At 42.2% G+C, this 19,200-nt stretch overlaps 1 protein-coding gene across 3 annotated transcripts in view; it reads left to right on the top strand.

The window, feature by feature from the left end:
• Frmpd1 (FERM and PDZ domain containing 1) overlaps positions 1-19,200 on the top strand; it is a 167,058-nt gene that overhangs the window by 97,738 nt on the left and 50,120 nt on the right. For all 3 annotated transcript variants that reach the window (XM_085677202.2, XM_085677203.2, XM_085677204.2), the window contains exon 2: positions 17,553-17,657. In XM_085677202.2, the coding sequence (XP_085533328.2) occupies positions 17,557-17,657 (101 nt within the window). In that variant the 5' untranslated portion in view covers positions 17,553-17,556. The remainder of the gene's footprint in view (positions 1-17,552; positions 17,658-19,200) is intronic.

The following is a 19,200-nucleotide window of genomic DNA, read 5'->3' as shown; positions in this document are numbered from 1 at the left end:
TCTCTGTCCAAAAAAAAAAAAAAAAACAGAACAAAAACAAAAAAAAGGCACAGCCTGAGTTCCCATCAATCCTGACTGCTGCCTTCCTGAAGCTCCCAGAGGGCCATGCGGAGGCCATCTGCAGTGCGTTAGATAAGAAGCTCAACTCTCTCTGAGATGCCCAATCTTGTCAGGCAGATATGGAATCTGAGGATGTGTGATCCCAGGATACCCTGGACCATCATTTCCAAGAACACTTGTGTTTACAGTGTGCAGCCCTGAGGATGATTTGGGGTGATGATATGAATGAATCATAGTTTCTATTAAAATTGTTGCATGTGTATTTTTATGTGACTAGGGGAAAAGTCAGGCCTGATCAGAGCTGTGGTTTGGTGACTATTAGTGTTTAGGGTGCCATATTAACTGGGGCAGCGTCCCACCGTGGTGTCCTCTCCACGTATACCGTGTGCTGTCAGGACGGTGCTCTGGCAGTTTGCTGACGCGGGAAGGCAGTTTGAGATCATCTGTCGTTTGGGACTGCTGCCATGGATTGTGGTGACTCTGGGTGCTTTCTCAAGAGCCGTCTCCTGTGTCTCGTTTGCACCTGGTTCGGTGTGAGATGCCCAAGGATGCTGAGGACCAGGGCCCAGTACACTCCAAGTGTAAGGTGGGAAGTTAATCACGCAGCTTATCCTGAGCATCAGTTGGAAAGTGAGCCCTGTAAGGATGCAGCGGAAGGGCTGTGTCTAGTGCTCATGCTACGGGGGATAAGGAAACCTAGCTAACCAGCTGGGAGACACTGGATTTTCTTTGGTTCATGGTAAAACTCCTGTTAGGCACCCGAAGCCCTTTTCTGTAAAACAAAACGTGTTGAGAGAGACAGCTCTTGAAAAGACAAACTGAGGAAAGGAAGATGGAGGAGCCACGGACACGGAAGAATTGAAGTAATTCCATGCAGCCTTTCCCGGACCGTTTTTATGGCCCAGGTGATGTGACTTGTGAACGGATTCTGTATCAGACCCGAGTTGACTGGAATCCCTTGGGGGAGGAGATATGAAATGCCTTCATGGGGTCCTGGTGGCCGCCTGTACTAGAGCAGTATCACGTGGTCTAGGAGAAATGTCAGGCGAATGTGAGACACCAGCTCACTATCCTTCCCCAAGCCTTTGTCACTGCAATGAACCAGAGCAACACTGTGTTGCACACCTGGCGTGCACACCTGGCCACCCAGATTTGATCCCTGGAACCCAGGCGGTAGAAAGAGAGAACTGCCCCCTTGAAAGTTGCTCTCTGACATACACATACAATGTAACTAAAAAGATAAAGTATAAAGTTAATATGAACTTCCCTAAAATAGCTACTAATAGCTTTTTCTTTGGGTTTAGAAGTTTAAATAATTAAATTATTTAAATTATTTTATTCTGCTCTTATCACAGCATTTTAGGCTTCCATGTCTTTGTTATTATTCATTCAGCAAACACTGCATGCTGCTCAAAAAAAACTCTGCTAGGCTCTGCCTGGGTCATGCTCTCCTCCTTCCTTCAGGGAGCTCACAGTTGAGGGGCAGAAAACAAGACCCGAATCCTTATGAAGTTAGAAAGCACAGGCAAGAGTGGAGTGGAGCTGGGCCCAGCTGGGTGGAAGGGCAAGACACTTGACAGTGGCGCTGTGATTAGGGGCCCTGTGAACCCATCCTGAGCCTCAAGCTATGTACTAAGGTCAAATCTAATTAGAATTAGGTCTAGAGAAATGGGAGGTCATGAAGAGAGGCACAGTGAAGGGCCACAGAGGGAGAAAGAAGCAGGGGATAGAGGATTAGTGACAGAAGCAGAAGGCCTTAGCATCCCCCCAGCTGCTTGCAGTTCTTTATCCTGGCCAAGCCTCAGTTTGTCTTCAAATTAGCACACGAATCTGTAGGTAAAAATGTTCGTTTCTCCTCATTAGGCTTTGAGTGCTGTGTCCCCCTAAAAGGCTTGTGTATTGAAGCCTTCATCGCCAGGGGTGGAAATTTGTCAAGTGATTGGGTCCCCAGGATCCAACCTAATCGATGAGTTAATCCCCTGATGGAATCATATATTGGCATTATTGGAAGGTGGAACCTCTTTGGGCCAAGTAGTCACTAGAGGAGTGCTTCAGAAAGATGTCCTGTGTTCTCAATGAGGTAGACAGCTGCCGTGTCTACTAACTGCGACGGTCAGTCTTATCCCAGGCCCCTAGCAATGGAGCCAGCCAGTCATGTACTGGAGACTCTGAACCCAAACAAACCCTTCCTTACAGCCAATCGTGGACTGGAAACTGAACTCAAACTGACTCTCTCTCTTAAGCTGTATTCTTAGGTATTTATTCATCAGTCATGAGAAACTAACACACCTCTTCCCCCCAAGTTGGTCATGAGAGCAATCTTTTAGTAGATGATAGAGTTATAAACATGCAAACAGCTTAGAAGGGATAAGGAGCCCTAGAGGGAAAAAAGGATGGTAGCATTTCAGGTCTGTGGAAAAATTGCTGGAGAGGTTTAGCAGAGATAAGCCAGAGGCCTTGTGACTTTGGCACAGAGAACAAGCCAGCGGCTCACGTGTGAGCTCAACGCTCTCTTGAGGAGACCCCAAGTTTTATCTAAGAACCACATTAAAATGAGCATTCTCAGGCCCTACCTGACACCTCTCAGTCAATTCTTCCTGGGCTGTGGTTCTCTTGTTTCTTCTTCTTCTTTTTTTTTTTTAAAGACTTTAAAATTTTTTATGTGTGTGGGTGTTTTGACTGCCTGCGTGTCTGCGCACCATGTGTGCCTGGTGCACATGGAGGGGACTGGACTTAGAGATGGTTGTGGACTGCATGTGGATGCTGGGAACCGAACTGGGTTCTCTGGAAGAACAGTAAGTGCTACCAACCTCTGAGCCATCTCATCTCCCCAGCCGCCTTCTCATCTCTTGTTCATGTTCATTGACTCCCTAACAACTCCATTCCAGTGAATACTGTTTTATTTTCTCCTTTAAGCAAAATATTTCTACTCTTGTTTTCAAAATGGCATAGAATCACATGGTGTTTCTGTGTTGTTTAACACAAGAAAATTGGGTTACATGTAACAAATGACCTATAGCTTACAGTGTATAATATTATATGTATTTATATTATTCTCATTTCTATTTATAAGATAAAATATATTAATAGTTTTCCTTAAGTTGAAGCTTTATTTCTTGGGATAATACTTAATTGTGATATATAATCCCTATAATGTGCTGCTGTTGGAGTTTATTAGCAATTTTTAAATTTTAGAACATTTATTAAGAATAATTTTGTAGGGCTGGAGAGATGGCTCAGTGGTTAAGAGCATTGCCTGCTCTTCCAAAGGTCCTGAGTTCAATTCCCAGCAACCACATGGTGGCTCACAACCATCTGTAATGAGGTCTGGTGCCCTCTTCTGGCCTGCAGGCATACACACAGACAGAATATTGTATACATAATAAATAAATTTTAATAAAAGAATAATTTTGTAAAGGAGAGGAATGGGTGCAAAGTATATAATAAACGTGCATGAAAATGGCTTTGGGGAGCCATGTGTATAAAATGTAAAGAATAAAATCTGTATTACATAAAAAAGAATAACTTAAATGTACACAAAAGCAGAGAGAGTGATAAAGTGAACCTTATGTATCTATTTCTCAACTTGAGAAATTAGCATTTTCTTACTTGGTTCCTATCTCAGAATTGTGTGAGTGATTCATGAGTAAAAATTGGTTTCTATATCCTTCCTTTAGAATAATCTTGATATGACTTTAAACTGTGGTTATCCTTGCATCATTAAGATAGCCTGGTTATATGTGCTCCTTTTCTCTGTTGAAGAATATTTTCTGTTAATTCTGAGGACAGAATTTGATTTCCTTACAGTTATCATTTTGCTGTTATTTCTACGTCTTTCCATGGGGGAACAGGGCATTGAACTCCTTCAGTTTCAGTGGCTCAAAGCTGAAGCTGATCGGTCCTTGTGGAGCAGAAGATTAAAGAAGTTAGTGCAAACCAGAGAAGAAGTGAGCCAAGACGCTGACTGCCTTGCCAGGCCCCTTTGCCCCTGGGCAGAGTGTGGTTTGAGAGCTGACGTCTCCTGATGTAGGAGCTCTTATCTTACTTTCTCCTCTCATTCTGGATGACTTTCTTGGAGTGATTTTTACACATATTATTTTATTTCTATGGATGTGCGTATGCATGGACCATGTATGTGCAAGTATCATGGAGGCCAGAGGATCAGATGTCCAGGAACTGAAGTTATAGGTGGTTGTGAGCCACCTGCTGTGGGCTCTGAGAACCCAACCAGGTCCTCTGCAAGAGCAGAAAGTGCTCTTAGCTGCTGAACCCTCTCTCAGGTCCCAGTGTGTTCCTGTGTGTTGTGTCCCTGCTCCCCACCCCTACCAGTGAATGTGTTCTTACTGAACTGGGTCTTTTGTGCTACAAGCAGAATGTTGAGTACATCCAGGGAAGACCAGAATAAACTTCTCAGGCCCTTCATCTCCTCCCTTCCTCATTTCTCCCTGAAGACCCTTCATGGAATATGTCTTCCATAATCTAGGGAACTCTTACCAGAATTCATTTACTGCCAGGGGTTGATAGTGAGGTCTTAGAAGATGCCATTTCCTGAAGCTGACATTGGTACCCAGGAACAAGCAGTTGCTGGAATTCAGGGTCTCACTAGGTAGCCAACAGGAGGCCACCTACTGCAGCTAACTTAGTGTGGTATTCATCATTGCTCGTTTTGCTAAGAATCACTTATAATACAGGTTTGTGGATTTTTGTTCATCTCACACAGAACCTTATCAACTTGGTTTCAAGTGGTATTTTATTTTAATTGTCTATCTTCTGCTTTTATTTTAATTTTGTTACTTAGGAATAACTCATTCACTCATTCAACCAACATTTATTATGGTGACATGTTCTGAGAAAAAACAGATAGAAATGCCATGATTCTTGTGTTCAAATCACTCATAGTTTGATACAAAAATGTAAAAAATGGTGGGGAAAAAACCAAGCTAATATAAGACCATCACTAGGAGTTTGGAAAATCACAGAGGGGAGAAGGGAGCTGGAGAGATGCCTCTCAATGGTTAAGAGCACTGGCTGCTCCTCTAGAGGACTCAGGTTCAATTCCCAGCACCACATGGCAGTTCACAACTGTTTGTTAACTCAAGTTCCAGGGGATCCAATGCCCTGTTCTGGCCTATGTGCACCAGGGAGCATATGTGGTACACAGACATACATGCAGTCAAAACACTCATACACATACACTAAAATTAAACATTAAGAAAGATCACAGAATAACGTGAATGTGTCTTTAAAAGTTAAAGTTTTAAATATCATTTGTAAAAGTTTTATATTCCCTAAAGAGAAGAATAATGAGTTTCTATCTCTGTAATATGTTGTAAACATACACGCCTAGGGGCTGGCGAGATGACCCATCAGGTAAAGGTGCTTGGTATGCACCTGGTCACCTGAGTTTGATCCCTGTAACCCGGTAAAGGTGGAAGAAGAGAACCGGCTCCACACATTGTGTCCTGACCTCCGCAGGAGCACCGTGGCATGCATGCAGTCCCTCACTCACACATTGTGCACACACGTGAGCACACACACACGTAATAATAAAAAATGAAAACACAAGCCTAATCTCTTTCAGAGATGATAATTTTCTTTTTGTTTTTTAAAATAAATTTTAAGGGTAATTCTCTCTCTCTTTCTCTCTCTTTCTCTCTCTCTCTCTCTCTCTCTCTCTGCAACTCAAAAACAGTGTGCGAGGAGCCTTTCTTGAAGCGCACCTGAGAATTGCTTCTTGTGTCCTTTATATTTGAAGCATACTTTTCAGCTCAAGACATTTCATTATGGTTCTTGCATTTCTTTGCCGTATTTTCATCTCCCGAGCCCCTTGTTGAACGTTGAACACCCGCAGCCTGGTTCTTGTCCACTTGAATTGCCATCCAGCTTTAAAGTCTATCGTGTGAGTCATCTTTGCCCTTCACTCTCGCCTTTCCTTTGCCCCCTGTCGTTAATTTCTCCATAGCCTGTGCCAGCTGTGAGTACCACCTCTCAGCTCCCGTTTGGATGTCTACACCCTTAATTTAAAGCCTAATTGCTTTTAGGATGACTGTCCTCCTGTAATACACTTTTCATTCTCAGTCCACCTGTCCATTTGCAAGATATTTGGAAAGGGTTTGCCTTTTCATAATCAACTCAATCCATACAGCCAGGAACGGGTTCTGCTTGAAAATGTGGGCGTTTAAGGGGTCGGTGCTAAAATGGTACCTAGCCAGGGAGGTCCGGTGTAAAGCAGCCCTGGACTGCGAAGAACTATAGAGGAACTGAGGGTGCTTAGCATGGGGCAGAGGAGACCTAAAGGCAGGATCCAGAGGCGGGCGGGTGTGTCAAAGCAGCACTGCCGCAGGAGACCCGGGCGATTGAGAGGTGGGATTCAGCTGCAGGCACGGGCACTGTGGTGCCAGGAGTTGGTGCCAGCAGCGAAGAACAGAGCCGTCAGAGGCCAGATGATTCTTGGCACTGCGATTGCAGCAGAGATCCCAAGTGGTTGGGGATTATCTGCATCTTGCTTGTTTCCATTAGCACAGCAGCGCAGGCGAATATTAAAGCCATTAGCAGGTCGTTCTCTTGACTTTAAATGGTCCGGCTTGGACCTTGCTGAGTCAGGGAGCACTTTTAATGGCTTCATTGATGGAGCCATCTGTCTGGTCTTTGGAGATTCCTAGATGAAGGCCCGGGCTTACCCACAGTCCAGATATATAATGCAAATTAATTATTTTAATTAGAGTCATATACGTTTATAGAAATCAGTTAGCTAAACTGTATTTGGCAGCAGTTTAACAATCTCTGTAAATAAATGCTGCAGTTGGATGACCTTCAGCGGGAAAGGAAGGCTGGTTGTCAGTTCTTGTGGGTACGCGTGATAGCTCAGAAAATTCTGCGGTCCTTCAGAGAGACACCTCTGTGATCTGTGGTTACTTCAGAGCTTCCAAAAACTCACTGTAGGATTCTAAACCCAAAGCAGAGGACAGCAAGTGTCCGTTCTCCTGGCTCCTACATCTGTCTAGTGGAGACTCCAATCGCTGAAGTGGCTAAGGAACTGCAGAAGCTGCCTGGCTCTGACTCCTTGCAAGTTTCTCTCTCATATCCCTTTTACAGTCATGTAATCATTCGACTTCTGCTTGAGTCCCTTGATGGACTTAAGAATCTCAATTCTTAAGAAAGCTCACTCCATCCTTGGGTCTCTGTAAAGGTCTTGACTGAGCGTGAACTGAAGCTCCTCCCTCCGTGGCGTTTCTCTGCCAATCCCGGTTCTCCATCCCGGTTCTCCGTCCCGGAGTCGTGGGGGTATGTACTGTCCATAGCAGCCTTTCGGCTGTTTGTGAGCCTTGATGATGCAGGCTACCTCCAGGTTTAGTCCAATAAACATTTTCAGATTGCTTTCCTCTCCCCTTTTCATGCTGGGAATGGAATCCAGGGTCTTGCCCATATTAGGCATTTGCCCCCATGCCTAGCCCAGCCGCATTCTCCGATTCTCAGGGAGTTGTCACATGGCTTGATTTTTAAGCTCAAGCCCGCTTACCCTCCTAGTTCCTTGAAAGTATATTGCTCACACACACACACACACACCCCGTTAATATTCGTACTCTATGACTTGCGGCTGACTTGATTCCCTGGATGGACTCAGTCACCCTTGGGATCAATATCCTGGGGACGTCACTATACATCGATTTTCCCGACTCTGTATTGTTGAAACCTAAGACCTACATTCTTTTCCTTTTATTGTATCACAGAAACCCACTGTGAGTTTTGTGCCTGTGGCAAGGGAACATTAAATAACTTTATTATAAGAGTATTTATTCTAAGTAAGGAGGGAAGACATTCCAGTAGGAAACCAGGGAAAGCCATCAGGAACAAAGGCACGAAGAGTAAATATGAACAAGCAGGGCCTATGAGAAGCGTTTAGATCAACCAGTCACCAAGTAACTTAAATCTCATGGTACCGAGCCCTTGTGATGGGAAATGAACACGATTTTTTTATAGCTTAGAAGTGCAGAGTCTTGGGGAGCAGAAGCAAGTAGATCTCTGTAACTCTGAGGGCAGCTAGACCTGCATAGTGAGACCGTGTCATTAAAATTAAAAAATAGGGGAGTAGAACATCCTAGTTTTTGGAAAGCATACTTTAATATGAAAAATATGGGTTTCTGTAAACTTAGGTGGGAGTTAACATATTGTTAACAGATGTTGATCATGTGACCTCTGAGATGCTTGGAATGGCATGGGTATTTTGGGTTATTTTAATGTGATAGGGTGACGTTTTCTGTATTTTTTTCTAAGTATGTTTAAACCAACAGCCAGTCATAACTCTCTCCATTCTATTAGGACATACTCTTTTTTAAATTTATTTATTATGTATATAGTGTTGTGGGCACCAGCTCTCAGATCTCATTATAATGGGTGTGAGCCATCATGTGGTTGCTGGGAATTGAACTCAGGACCTCCGGAACAGCAGTCGGTTCTCTTAGCCTCTGAGCCATCTCTCCAGCCCTTAGAACATGTTCTTAAGGGATAAGTTTAGTGTTTATGAGAGTATGAATATTTAATTTTCACCTTCTGTATTACCTAAAATTTAAATACTTAAAAATCGTTTCAGTTATTTATTTTTATTTTCTGTGTCTGGAGTGTGTTTCACCTGCATACATGTCTGTGTGCCACAAGTGCTGCCTGCAGGGGCCAGAAGAGGGTGTCAGATCCCCTGGAACTGGAGTTATAGACCCTTGTAAGTTGTCATGTGGGTATGGGAAACCACACCTGATCCTGTGGAGGAGCAGCCAGTGCTCTTAACAAGTGAGCTCTCTGTCTAGCCCCCGGGAGTATAAGTGTTTGGCGCTGTTTTCATCATGTTGATAACTTAAAAAAATAATAATAATAATTAATGTTTATAAGTTCCTTTCTCGTACGAGTGTGAATTGGTGCTTTCTTAGAAGCAACATAGACTTCAGATTTTTAAGTGACGATATACCAGAAGGGCAGTGGTGGCTCATGCCTTTAATCCCAGTCCTTGGGAGGCAGAGGCAGGTGGATCTTTGTGAGTTCTAGACCAGCGCTGTATGCACAGTTCCAGAACAGCCAACGCTACATAGAAAGACCCTTTCTCAAACAACAACAAACAAACAAACACGAAGAGTATGTGCTTAAAGAATTTCACTGCTAGATTCTTATCTCAAGAAAATATCTGATAAGTGGCCATTTACCATAAATAGGATTTTCATTTTGCAAAGTTCTGTGTGTGTGTGTGCATGTGTGTGTGCACATATGTGCACATATATGTATATGATGGCTGAGGTCAATGTTGAGTGATATTCTCTGTCTTTTTCCACATTAGTTCTTGAGACCAGGTCTCTCACTGAACCTGGAGCTCACCATTTTGCTAGGCTGGCTGACCGGCCAGTGGGTCCTAGGAATTCTCTCTCTCTGCTTACCTATACACTCTTCCCCGTACACGGGTACTCAGCTCCTCATGGTTTTGTGACAAGCACTTTACCAAGAGACTCACCTCCACAGTTTTGTAAAGGTGAAAATTAAAAACAACACAAATGTTTGATGATAGATTTATTGGATAATCTGTAATCAGAGAAAAGACTATATTATAATGCCATTGAGATGATGGCATAAATACTCATATTTGTCTAGAATAGTGTCTATGAGACTATAAGAGGGTGAAGATGGAAGTTACAAAATAATCCCACACTAGCTCCGAACTGCATATAATAGAGGGTTATTTATGTAGGGGTAGAGTCACATATCACAGTACTCTGCACAAATGGGGAACAGGAACCAAATCCAGAAGCCGAGGGAGAGAGCAAGCACGTGCTTTACATTGGCAGTTATAGGATAAGAGTCCATGCCCAAGTGGGCTGGTATCTTAAAGGAATTCCTACAGCACCTCCCCCTTTTGTTTAAATAAAAGAGTTCTAAGCCTAATACAAAACTATATATGATAAGAATATCAAGTATAAAAATTAGAATTACAACCAGCATAAACAATATTAAGCAAGGAGCATATACTAAATGTTTCAATAACCATTCTATCCTAAGGAGTCTTAAGTCTTGCATTAGAAATGGCGTGGCTAAATCATAAGAGGAAAGTAACTAGTCAACCCCACTGAAGGCCTGAGAAGGGAGATATATTACTTGAGTAGGCAGGAAGTGCAATCAAGCAATTTCCAAAAGGTGCAAGAAATGACAGAGATAACCGGCTGCCTGGGCAGTCACCCAAAGTCTCATTTGCAACACTGAAGCAACCAACTTTGGCTAAGGCCCAGAGTATCTGACAGACCATTTTCAGAATTGTCTTACCCTGTCTTGGCAAGGTTTGACAGTCTTTTTTCTTATATCTTTCTTATCCTGTCAGGACACCGTGCATTTTGTCAGTAGTCGAGGCATGGGCAGTTTTGCCAAGAAGAAAACAAGCTCTAAGTGCTTCTGTACTCAACATTCTCTCGGGAATAGATCGGTGCTGCCAGGAGCAATTGTATCTCATGTCAGCAGAACTCTTAATTTATTTAAGTGCCATATTCTACAGTTCTTTGAAGTGGTTGAAGATTACCTATCTATGCAGAATACAATCTCTGTATCTAAAGAGCCTGATATAATAGTCTAACTATTATATGACAAACATGAATGACCATTGACCTATAATTCTTAATATCTATATAGCTTGAAGACTAAGACTTCATATTAGAATTTATTTGCATACAATTCAGGGAAGAATGCAAGTAGTTCTCTTTATGAGGTTAATGCTATCGCTTTTGGCATAGTTGCCATTAATCTCCCCTAAAAAAAATAGCACAGGCTCTTTGCTGTGTTTCATTGTCTTCCCATAATTTTTTAATCTCATCAGTAGTGAAAGGCACTATAATCTCTGCTGGGTCTACACCTGCTAGTTGACGAAGTCTCAGTTTTCCTTTTATAATTAATTCAGAGACCTCTTCCACCTTTTTTTAATTTTTTACTTGGTTTATGTGGTAAAAAAAAAAAAAAAGATCCATCCTAAGATAATATCTTCCTTCTGCATTAAAATTCCTGTAGGGGAATTTCTGGAAGGCAGTATGACTAAAATGCAGTTAAGATTTGGATTCACTTGATCCACATATGCCTCCTGTAATTTCTCTTCAACCACAGTTAATTCTTTCTCAGCTTCAGCTGTTATTTCCTTGGAACTATTTAAGTCTTTGTCACCATCTAAGATTTTTTAAATGAATTATTAGATTAGGTGTTCTCCCAACAGCTGGTCATAGATTGGAAATATCTCCTAACAATTTTTGGAAGTCATTAAGAGTCCACAACTGGTTTCTCCTAATTTGTGCCTTTTGTGTTCTAATTTTCTGTAAACCTATTTTATAACCTAAGTAATTGCCTGAATCTTCTCTTTGTATTTTTTCAGGAGCAATTTGTAATACCCATTTAGGCAAAACTTTCTTTACTTCTTCAAACATTTTTTCTAAAGTATCTACATTTGAATCTGATAACAGAATGTCATCCATGTAATGGTAAATTACAGATTTAGGAAATTGTTTACATATTATTTCCAATGGCTGACTTACAAAGTATTAGCACAGAGTGGAGGTATTGAACGTTCCCTGTGGGAAGACAGTTCACTAGTATCTCCTAGTAGGCTGAGATACTGAGTAGATACTAAGTAGATATTAAGATACTTAAGTAGGCACTGTGAAGGCAAATTTTTCTCTGTCCTTTTCTTGTGAAGGTATAGTGAAGAAACAGTGTTTTAAATCAGTAACTATAAGAGGCCATCCTTTTGATAATAGAGAAGGCAAAGGAACTCCAGATTGTAGAGGGCCCATAGTTTGATTACCTTGTTGACAGCTCTTAGATTCTCCATTTACCAGATTTCTTTTTAGCAACAAATATAAGAGAATTCCAAGGGCTGGTTGATTCTTCAGTATAGTGAACATCTAGTTGCTCCTGTACCAACTGTTCTAAAGCCTGCAGTTTGTCTTCTGTTAAACGATAGCTCAGTCAGTAGAGCATGGAACTCTTAATCTCAGGGTTGTGGGTTCGAGCCCCAAGTTGGGCTCCATTGAAGATGGACGTTACAAAATAATCCCACACTAGCTCAGAATTGCGTATAATAAATGATTATTTATTTAGGGGTAGACTCACACATCATAGTCCTCTGCACAAACTTGGAACAGGAACTGAATCCAGAAGCCGAGGAGAGAGAGAGCAAGTGTGTGCTTTATGTTGGCACTTATATCATAAACGGCCATGCCCAAGCGGTTTGATATTTTAAAAGCTACTGGTTGAAGGAATTCCTACAGCAAAAGGGAAAGTATAAAACCTCATTTTAATTTAAAAATGAGCCAGGTGGTGGTGGTGCATGCCTTTAATCACAGTAGTCAAGAGGCAGAAGTAGGTGAATCACTGAGTTCAAGGCCAGCCTGGTCTACAGAGGGAATTCTAGGACAGCCAGGATTACACAGAGAAACCCTGTCTCAAACAAAAAAAAGTGCATGTGTAAAAATAAAAGAATGACAAATAAAAGCTAACACTGGAGAGTGGGATTAGAGGTGATTTTACTTTCACTGTACTTTCTAATACTTGAAGCCAGGTGGATCTCTGTGAGTTCGAGGCCAGCCTGATCTAGACAGTGAGTTCCAGACCAGCCAGGGCTACATAGTAAGATTGTGTCTCAAAAGATAAAATAAAATAAAAATGTATAGTATTGCTTCCTACTGCTTTTTTCATTCATTATACAGGATGGTTTTAGGGGTGAGGTGCGGAGAGAGTCTCACTGTATAGATGAGGCTGGCCTCAAACTCATCAGAGTCTCACTGTATAGATCAGAGCAGCCTCTCCATGAGATCTCACAGGCGTGGTTTGGTAGATATTCTCAATCTGGAAATTTTTGTTCTTTAGGAAAAACTCTGAATTAATGGGTAGTGTCTTAGTCACTGTTCTATTGCTGCGAAGAGACACCATGACCACAGCAGCTCTCATAAAAGACAGCATTTAAGTGGGGCTGGCTTACAATTTCAGATTAGTTCCTTATCATCACAGTGGGGAACATGGTGGCACGCAGGTAGACATGGTGCTGGAGAGGAAATTGAGAGTTCTACACCCGGATCTGCAGGCAGCAGGAAGAGAGTAATACTAGGCCTGGCCTGGGCTTTTGAGACCTCAAAGCCCACCCCAGGTGACACAGTTCCTCCAACAGGACCATGCCTCCTAATCCTTAAGTCATACCACTCCCTGATGACTAAACATTCAAATATAAGTATAGTTGGGGTTTTTTTTTAATTTTATTTTTTTACTCTTTGGGGCCTGCCACCCAGCTCCTAAATAAATACAAGGAGACTTATTCTTACTTATGAATGCCCAACCTTAGCTTGGCTTGTTTCTAGCCAGCTTTTCTAACTTACTTTATTCCATTTCTCTTTCACTATGTTTTGCCTCTGGAATTTTTAACTTTTCTTTATTCTGTATGTCTTTCTTTCCTTCTTACTCGGTGGCTGGCCCCTGGCGGTGTCCTCTCCTTCACCTTTTCTCTCTCCTCACTCTCTTTTCTCTCGAGCCTAGATTTCTCCTCCTGTTTGTTCTCTCTGCTTGCCATCCCCCCTCTGCTTTCTCCTGATTTGCTATTGGCCGTTCAGCTCTTTATTAAACCAAGCAGGTGTTTTAGGCAGCCAAAATAACACAGCTTTATAGAATTAAACAAATGCAACGTAAAAGAATGCCACACATCTTTGCATTACTAAACAAATACCCCACATCATAAATGGATGTAATGCATCTTAAACTAATGCTCCACAACATACGAGCCCATGGGGACCAGTCTTATTCAAACTCCCACAAGCAGTTTCTTCACTTCTGTTTCTTCTCACCTCTAGAACCGATGTTCTGTGAATATTGGACCTCCTGCATCCACATTGATCATTTATTTATGTTTCTTGGCTTTTGGTATTTGGTTGTTTTCTCTTACTCTTATTTTTTGTAATCGTATGTGTGTTTTCAAGTGTGAGGCCACGTGCACGTGTAAGTGTGTCCTGATATCCTTCACTTTGCACTTTTTCGTTGAGACATAGACTCTCAGTTGAATCTGGAGTTCACTAGTATAACTAGTGTAACTAGCAAGCTTACACCAAGGATTCCCTGTCTCTGCTTTCTGAGGCTAGAATTACAAGCAGGCTGCCACACCTACCAGACACTGATGTCGGGTTTGGAGAGCTGAACTCCTGTCCTTGTTTGGCAAGCACTTTACCCACTGAGGTCAATGAAGGAGTCATAGATGGCAACAATATGCAGGTTGCCAGAGTTGAGGCAGCTGTGGATGGCCAATACTGCCAAATCTGTTCACTCTGATCTTCACTATCATGTCTGAGTGAGCATGCCACGAAGAGATATGGCTGTCTCTGGAACGTGGAGGATCACAGAGCCTAGAATGTATGTTTTGTTGTAGCCTGTCTATGTTCACCTTTTGTTCGTTAGCCGTTGCTTGCTTCTATTTATTGAAAAGCATATGCCTCCAGGTTTTCAAGGCGTTCGGTTTGGGGGTATCCGATGCTCGTTTGGATATGCCTTGGCAATGCTCTCTCCCTGAACCCCTTGGGAGATGCCCTGCTGTCACTCTGTGAGTTGTCTCTGGATTCTATTTGATGATGATTCAGTTTTCACGACAGGGTTTCTCTTTGTAGCCCTGGCTGTCCCGCAACTCGCTCAGAGATCTGCCTGCTTCTGCTGGGAGCAAAGGCGTGCACCACCACCTGGCTCTTGATCATTATTTTCCAGATTGCTGACTTTTTATTAATCATAGGGAAGGCTACACTTTGGCCTCACTGTGCCATTTTTGTCAGAACTGGTGTGTGTATCACGCTGGCCCTACCAATTGGAAACTTCCCTATGCAAAATAGTATTGGGAAAAGTAAAATGACTAAATGCAAGTAGTATCCCGCATTGGATCCTGAATAGAAAAGGAGCATTGGGGAAACTGGGGAGATTTTAATATTGCCTGCAGTTTGCTTAATAGTATTATGCTGATGCTAATGTTTCAATTTTGCAAAACGATATTAAAGATTATGTAAGATGTTATTTTCCAGAAAGCTGAGTACAGGCAGATGACGAGTCTTTGTTATCTCTGCAACTTTTTATACATTCCAAATTATTTCTAAATAAAATGTGAAGTTTCTGTTTGGGATGTGTGTGCTTGTGTGTTTGCATGCATTTTGAGACAGGGTATCATATAGTCCTGTTTGGCCTGAAACTTACTGTGTAGGCAAGGGGTATTTTACACTTGAACTTACAATTCTAGGCGTGTGCCACCAACCATACCGGGTTTCTTTGGGATTGATCTCTCAAGGTCTTGTGCATGCTAGGCAAGCAGTCTGCCGATTGGGCTATATCCTCAGCTCTCAAAAATAAATTTTACATAAAATAAAACCTCATTACATATTTGTAAAACTCACCTGTGAGCCTGTCCTTGCTGTCGGGGGAGGGAGGGAAAGTAAAGATCTTTAACAAATCTATGTGGGAACTGGTGTTTTAGATTTCCTTCTGGGGCCATCTTAGATGGCTTGTTTTTCTTAATAATTCTCCTTGTCAGCCAGGTGGTAGCTGCGCATGCTTTAATCCCAGCACTTGGGAGGCAGAGGCAGTGAGTTTGAGACTAGCCTGGTCTACAGAGTGAGTTCCAGGACAGCCAAAACAGCACAAAGAAGCCTTGTCTCAAAAAAAAGAAAATTCTCCTTGTCTCCAAGGTTTTCTTGAGCAATTGTATGGTGTTAAACATCATAATCACTTATAATTTGTTTTTATTTGCTTTTGTATCCAATTTTATTTTCCAATGTTGTATTTTTATTTTCTGTGGTTATTTATTGGGTTATGATAAAATTACTTTGGTGAATTGAGACCAGTGTTTTTAAAAAGTGAAATGGATTAGACAATAGAAATATCAATATATATTGATTTATGAAACATCAATCTTGAAGTAGATCTCTTTTCTTGGTGACCTGACAATATCTGTCAAAGCACAAATGCATGCAGCTTTTGACCTATCACTAGGGCATCTATCCAATATGCAATTGTATACATGCAGAAATGATGTATATGCTATATAACTCATTGAGTATTGCTTATAATAGCAGAGGACTGGCAATAACCCAGATGTCTGTCAACAGAAGTCTACTTTCTAGATTACAGTACAGTCCATACAATGGAATAATCAGTTGCCCCCCCCCAAAAAATGAAGGATGATTCTATGTGCTGATGTAGGAAGATATCAAGAGTAGATATTCTGAAGAGAAGGAAAAAGCCTGGTGCAGAGCCATGCTCGTGGTGTGCTCCCTTTGCAGTGAAAAGAAGAAGATCTTTGTTTGTATTTACTTATGCAGGCATAAAGACAATCAGAAGAAGAGAGAATAGGATGGGCTTAGGAGCCAGGTAGAAGTGGGCACGTACTGGATAGATACTTGTTTTTATTACGGTAAGAAGGCTTAAGGGTTACCTTAACAAATTTTTTCTAAGACAGGGTCTTATGTAGCCCATGTAGGCCTGAAACTTGCCATATAGTTGAAGAAAATCCTTTACTTTTGATCCCCCTACTTCCCTGTCCTGAGTCCCGGGGTTAGAGGATTGCACCATCATGCCCAGTTCATGACGTCCTGGAAATTAAACTCAAGGCTCTTTGAATGCCAAGCAAGCACTCTGCCCACTGAGCTGCCATACAAAACCTGCATGTCTTTATTATAAGCTGGTATGGAATTATGCAGATGAATTAACTATTTAAAGATTAAGCATGAAACATTGAGCAAAAATAACAGAAGAATATGTCAGTCATGTGATAAAGAACTCTGCTGTGGGCTACAGAGGCTTCTCAGGGAAGAGCACTGGTTGCTCTTGAGTTTGATTCCTAACACCCACATGGCAGCTCACAGCTATCTGGAACTTCAGTTCAAGTGAATTCAACAGTCTTTTGGCCTCGGTGGGCATAAAGACATGCATATATTGTGTGGATATAACAGGGAGCAAAACACTCCCACAGATATGATGAAACAAATCTTCAAAAAAAAAAAAAGGAAAAGATATCCTGTTGTGTCAGGTGTGATGGTGCATACCTGTAAATCCAGCACTTGGAGGCTGAGACAGGAGGTTCACAAGTTCAAGACCAGCCTAGGCACATAGCAAGACACTATCTCAAAGTAATAAAAACAAACAACAAATCTGGAAAAAAATGTTGCCACATGCTGGCAGGTCCTGGTGGCAACTCAATAGTGAAACCTTAGCTTTTCTTTCTTAATAATCTTTATGTGGGAGACACAAAGGCATTCTGTCTACTACAAGCCTGGATTCTTCAGGCCAGATGCTGAGGTGTTCGCTCTGTGTGGACTGTGAAGATCTGAGCTAGAAGGGGACTATTTATTTGCTCAGTGGGTCTTCAGACGGGCGGGCCTAGGAGGCATCCCATGGATGTAGCAGAGAGAGTCCGTACCAGGCTTGGGTTCATGTCCTAAGAATGTTTTTCTCTCATTCATACCATTTAGGTAAATGGAAGAGCTGGAGGGCAGTTTATCCCAGACTCGGAAAGCACACAGAATAGAGCAAATGGTGGCAAGATGGCTTCGGCGCTCCCGGGACAGCTCAGCCCGGTAAGGCTCCTGGGCTGCTAGAGGAACGTGCTATAAAGGTTTCATGCCCCTCTGGTGCAGTGCCTGTTCTGAAAGAACTTTGGGCTTGGTGTCTCTGGTTTGGCTTTGATCGTCTGCCATATGCAGAGAGATGGGACCGGTAACTAGCCCCACAGTTTGAATGGAATGTCTTTCCTTATGCTTCTGCCCCAACATGCACCCATATATACAGACACACACACATCATCATCATCATCATCATCATCATCATCATCATCACGTATACTTATACACATGTGTGTACAACACTTTCCGGGCACTTGCTGTAAGAGTTTATATTCTTTCCACATCCTCATTCCTGGCAGCTGTTCCTTTCCCATGGTCCCTGTTTCTTTCTAAACAAAGTAAGATGATATCAGATACAGATCTGAAATGACTGCTATGAGAAAACTTTAGAATAAAATTTCAAAGCCTTCGTTTTCATCTGGGATTTCCCATCTGGTCCTGCCACAGCACTGAAGTGACAATGTCAGGTGTTATGGAGACACGGCCCTCTGAAGGAGCTCGGACAGCTGCTCTGTTGCTGACTGACAAACTTACTACAGATTGCGCGGCTGGAGCCCAGGTTCTCTGAGCCTCATTATGGCCATGTGATGAGGCCGGTAGAATTAGCTCCCTCTAACAGCTAAGTCTCGAAGAGAGGCTTCTGAGGGCCTTACATAAGACCACTCTCAACCCCGCTCAAAGACCCTTGATGACCTCCATTTCATAAATGTATGGGTGTTTTGCCTGCCTGTATGCCTGTACCATGTGCATGCAGTGTCCATAGAAGCCAGAAAGGGGCCTGGCCAGATCCCTTGGAAGTGGAATCACAGATGGTTGTCAGTCTCCATGTGGGTGCTAGGAATGAAACAAACCCAGGTCCTCTGGAAGAGCAGCTGGTGCTCTTAACCGTTAAGCCATCTCTCCAGCCCCTACCTGATAGCTTTTCAAAAAATGTTTTTATATTTATAGTAAAGAAAAATGTGTAGTGTTACATGCTTTTAATGCCAGTACTTGGGAGACAGAAGTAGGCAGATCTCTTTGAGTCTGAATGAGTTCCAGGCCAGCTAGGGCTACATAGTGAGATTTTATGTAAAATAACAGTTTTATCAATTTATATTTACTATACATAACAATGAGTTTATTATGTGTTTTCATATATGCACGTAATGTATTCAATCGTATTCCCACACACTTTCCTTCTTTTGCCCCTCCCACTTCCATCGATCCCTGTCCTTTCCAGATACTCACATCTATGTGCTGTTTTTTTAAGGTTCATTTTTATTTTTATTTATGCATTGCGTGTATGTGTGTGTGTGTGTCCCATCGAGTCTCCTTAGGGTTGATCACAGGAGTGTGGATAAGCATCATTTTACAGGAAGATGGCCCTTACCATGACTGCACGACTGAAGAAAACGTTTCTCCCTCTCCATCAAACTGTAACTGCATGGACGCCTTCAGGGAGAGTCCCTCCAGTCCCTCCTGCTGAGACAGGGGTAGCTCCCATTTCAGGTTAGGCTTG

The sequence above is a fragment of the Myodes glareolus genome, chromosome 16 (assembly GCF_982192425.1).
Source record: "Myodes glareolus chromosome 16, mMyoGla1.1, whole genome shotgun sequence".
NCBI classification, from domain to species: Eukaryota; Metazoa; Chordata; class Mammalia; order Rodentia; family Cricetidae; genus Myodes; species Myodes glareolus.
This window is presented reverse-complemented; position numbering and strand designations above follow the sequence as displayed.